Source organism: Cystoisospora suis, assembly GCF_002600585.1.
Source record: "Cystoisospora suis strain Wien I chromosome Unknown contig_1099, whole genome shotgun sequence".
Classification (NCBI taxonomy): Eukaryota; Apicomplexa; class Conoidasida; order Eucoccidiorida; family Sarcocystidae; genus Cystoisospora; species Cystoisospora suis.
In genome coordinates this window covers 69,662-73,282 of record NW_027153900.1, presented here as the reverse complement: position 1 = coordinate 73,282, position 3,621 = coordinate 69,662, and the positions used below count along the sequence as shown (strand labels likewise).

The window sequence follows — 3,621 nt, the reverse complement described above, 5'->3', positions numbered from 1 at the left end:
CACTGCCCCCCGCTGCTCGACTTGAAAGTGATTCTGCTCCCGCGCATCTTCCATCAGTGAGCACGGGAATGACAAAAGAATGACAGAGCGAATTGCACCCAGCCCCCTACTGCGAGGGGAGCGTCGCATGAGGACCTATCTAAAGAGAGAGGGACCGAGGAGAAGTGACAGGGTCAAACTCAAGTTCGAGCACCGACGTAACATCTGTTCACTCGTCTGGCTCGGTAGCCCCGGGAGTTAACGAGTGCATGCGCGCATGGCCTGGCGCTCTTTTTCATCGCATGCAGGGAGAAACTTTCCCTCCAGATTGAGGCACCTCATTGTTCTTACGATTCGTCTGAATCTTCGACACACCTCTTCACATAGGGGAATGGCTGCAGCCCTCCTGCCCTCGCGGCCTCTTTTTCATTTTCGGCATTCTTGTTGGTGGTGTGTTGTCGTATTTTCTGTGAAGTTTGCACGCACCGGAGTTTAGGTTCTTCAATCCACTCTTTGTAACTCCGCCGGATCTTCAGCTTGTCTCCGTAATCTGTTTTTCCGTTGTAGTTCTGTACTTTGGACGCCTTATTCCTTCTCCGCTCTTTTTTTTGTCTTCTTGTCCTGTCTTGCGCTTTTCCCTAATTTCTCCTTCCCTTTCGGGTTCCTAAACGTCACTATTCCGCAAAATGCCTTCGATAAACTAGCTACTGTTTGAAAGAGTTGACTTCCAAATTCACGTAGAAGGCGTTTTGACGTATGTATTCACACTCTTCCGCTCTCTCTTTTTCGTCTATTCAGCTACAGACTTCTCTCATTGAGACGCATGACCGGTGTGAGGAATTGCCAAACTCGTCTTCTTTACGCGCAGTGTTCTTTGTACAGAGGTTGTCTATACCACTATGTGTCCACGCGTACTGTGAATCGCGATCCTGCAGACAATCGTGATGGGCTATCTTGTGACGCGTTGTCATGAAGACCCATCTATATGCCTTAGCAGATGATCCCTCCATCTCAAAAGCCCTTCTGTATGCGTTCAGGTAAATCTATTCTTTTGTACCTATATATTTGTATATAGGGGGGCGTATGTTGGCAACTTTGTGGAAGACTGCTGCTGGAGTTCTGCAGCGTTTCTTGTCTGATACATATGAACTGGTTTGCTTGCCCGCATGTCTATTCGTGGGTTGTGATGGAAAACGGGGATCTCTCTTCAAAGATTTCATAGGAAGATGAACGGTTCATCAGAATGGATTCTTCTGAAGACTCTTCAGGTTTTCAGTCCGATACTAATCCTAACAATATGAGCATACCTCCATCTCCTCGGGCGTCTTGTTCTTTACCTAATCATCAAGATACACCATCGGCTTCGGCTCTTCCCTCTGAAGATAGTTCCTTTCCTCCGCCTCCTCCAGATCCTCCTCCTTCTTTTCTCTTTCCTCATGTTGGTGACACAGAAGGAAGGACTTCTTGTAGGCCGGCTTCGTGGGGGAAGAGCCACACAACAGATCTTGGCGAGGCGACTCAAGAAAAAGTCCATCGTTTCTCCCGGGAGTTGTCTTGTTCTTCTTTTATGCCACCATGGTGTTTAAGAAGAGGATACGGTACATTTCCACCTGGCGAAGGATCAGGTCTTCCTGAGACGATTCTCTTCAAGCTTGTCCCCCCACATATCTCAGGTGTAAATACACTGCATGCGGGGGGTGCAGGGGGTGGGGGTCCTGCGCACAAGAAAAGGCAACATCTCCACTCCCGCGACGTTTTAGATTGCTGTATACTTCTTGACTTCATGTTCCTGGATTTACGGTCCTATCAGGAAAGAAGAAAGATTCTGAGAAACTTCGTCTTACAACCTGCACTAGGGCTTTCGATACAAAGAGATTTACGGTCTCGGCATGGACAGGGGAGGAATGTACAAACACAGTCTTCTTTTTCTCCACTCTCTCTTTCTCCATCAGAGAAACGGCAGAGGCAGGAAGAGGAAAAAACATCTTCTTACGCTGAGGGAGACCCGAATATTGGTCTGAATTCACTGGGTCCCAGTCATGGAAGTCCGTCTGATTTCTCGAGTGGTGTGTCAGCATCTCAGAGGACACCCTCTCAGCTGTACGTACAGCGTGGTCTTGAGAGCTGCGAAACAGAGCAAGCCGTGAGGGTGCCAGGCGAGATTCCCAAGGTCTCAGACACAGCAGGAGAAGAACTGAAGACTAGACACACTGCAGAAGGACAAGATGCTGTTGTGGATGGAGAAGAGAATGAAAGAGGAAAAGAAGAGGAAGATCGCTCAGGAAGTCTAAGCACTTCCGTAGATCTACGAGAGAGCGCGAGTGAGGTGGAGATGAACAAGAGGAAGACAAGTGCCGGACTGCAGAATGAAGAAGGAGAACATCAACAACAGCTAGGTGGTAATAAAGAGATTCCGGAGGGTCGAGGAGGAAGAGACATAGATTCAAGTAGAGAAGAAGAAAGTCAAGTATCGGGCAGCAATCATAGTAAAAAACCTGAGAAGAAGAGGGACCCGGGAAAGCCGACTTCCAAGTCATCTGGAGGAGGAAGCTCTTCTTCTGGCCTATCAGCAAAAGGCTTTGGATTTCAGTGTTTCTGTGTCAATACAGCTGGAGATACACTTGTGGCGGCATGTGGAAACTTTCTCCATATATACCATGTCCCTACAAAGGTCCTTCATGCCTCTATCCGTCTTCCGTCACCTTCTACCTCTGCTTCTTCTGCTTCATGTTGTTCTTCTCTTCTGAGCTCGCAACACACGTATGAGAAGGATCGACAGCCTCCAGAGGTACATCCCCTTCCTCCGGTGAAGTTTCTTCAGTTTTTTGACGAAGATCGTCTACTCTTGGTCGCGACAGGTTGTGGACATGTGTATATCTATTTTATGCTTCAAGCACCTCAACCGGCTCTTCTCTCTTACTTCAATATTTCCGAGGTGTACGTACACTCTATGGATCGACTTCCTTATCTAGCTGGATTGCCTCCATTAGAGAAAGACGATCTCCCGAGTTTTACTGCGAGCTCTCCCCCTCAGTCTCCGTCTCAACTTAACGATACAGATAGACAGACAGCACACATGGGGGAAGGGGGCGAACACACGAAGGAATCTAACAGCCCTAGTAGCTTCCATCATCAAGGCAGTCATGTTTTTCTTACTGGCATTGAGCCTTTAGAGATAAGTTATCCACCTTGTATTGCCCTTGGTGCTCAAAGGTGCACAGACACCTGGAGAATCGCGACAGCACTAGCCGAAAGTGTCGAGAAGGAAGATGAAGAAAAAGGGAGATCGAAGTCTTTTGCTTTTCCGCGTATCATCTCGACTCCTGAAGACACTTCCTGCTATAACCCTTTCTTCTTGGATAGCCTTGACAATGAGCTTTCGAAGCAGTCTTTGTCTCCTTCTCTCCTTCTTTCATCGAATGCCTGTTCAGTGTCGTCCACTACTCGACGTAGTAGAACAGGCAACCCATCACCTTCTTTTGTTTCATCTACCTCACAGTCTTCTTCTCCTTCCCCCTCGTCTTCATCGTCTTCTTTACACCGGAAACTTAACCGTTTGATTGATCCGTCTCCTGGTCAACTTACTTTAGTCGTCACTTGTGTCGTAACTCAAGGGACTGGTGGAGGAGGGGGGGGGGGAAG

The 3,621-nt window shown here is 48.0% G+C and overlaps 1 protein-coding gene across 1 annotated transcript in view; it reads left to right on the top strand.

The window, feature by feature from the left end:
* The first annotated feature begins 390 nt into the window (after positions 1–390).
* CSUI_002665 (uncharacterized protein) overlaps positions 391–3,621 on the top strand; it is a 10,007-nt gene continuing 6,776 nt past the window's right edge. Inside the window, exon 1 of the mRNA XM_068062865.1 lies at positions 391–3,583. Coding sequence (XP_067925162.1) covers positions 1,223–3,583 — 2,361 coding nt within the window. The 5' untranslated portion in view covers positions 391–1,222. The remainder of the gene's footprint in view (positions 3,584–3,621) is intronic.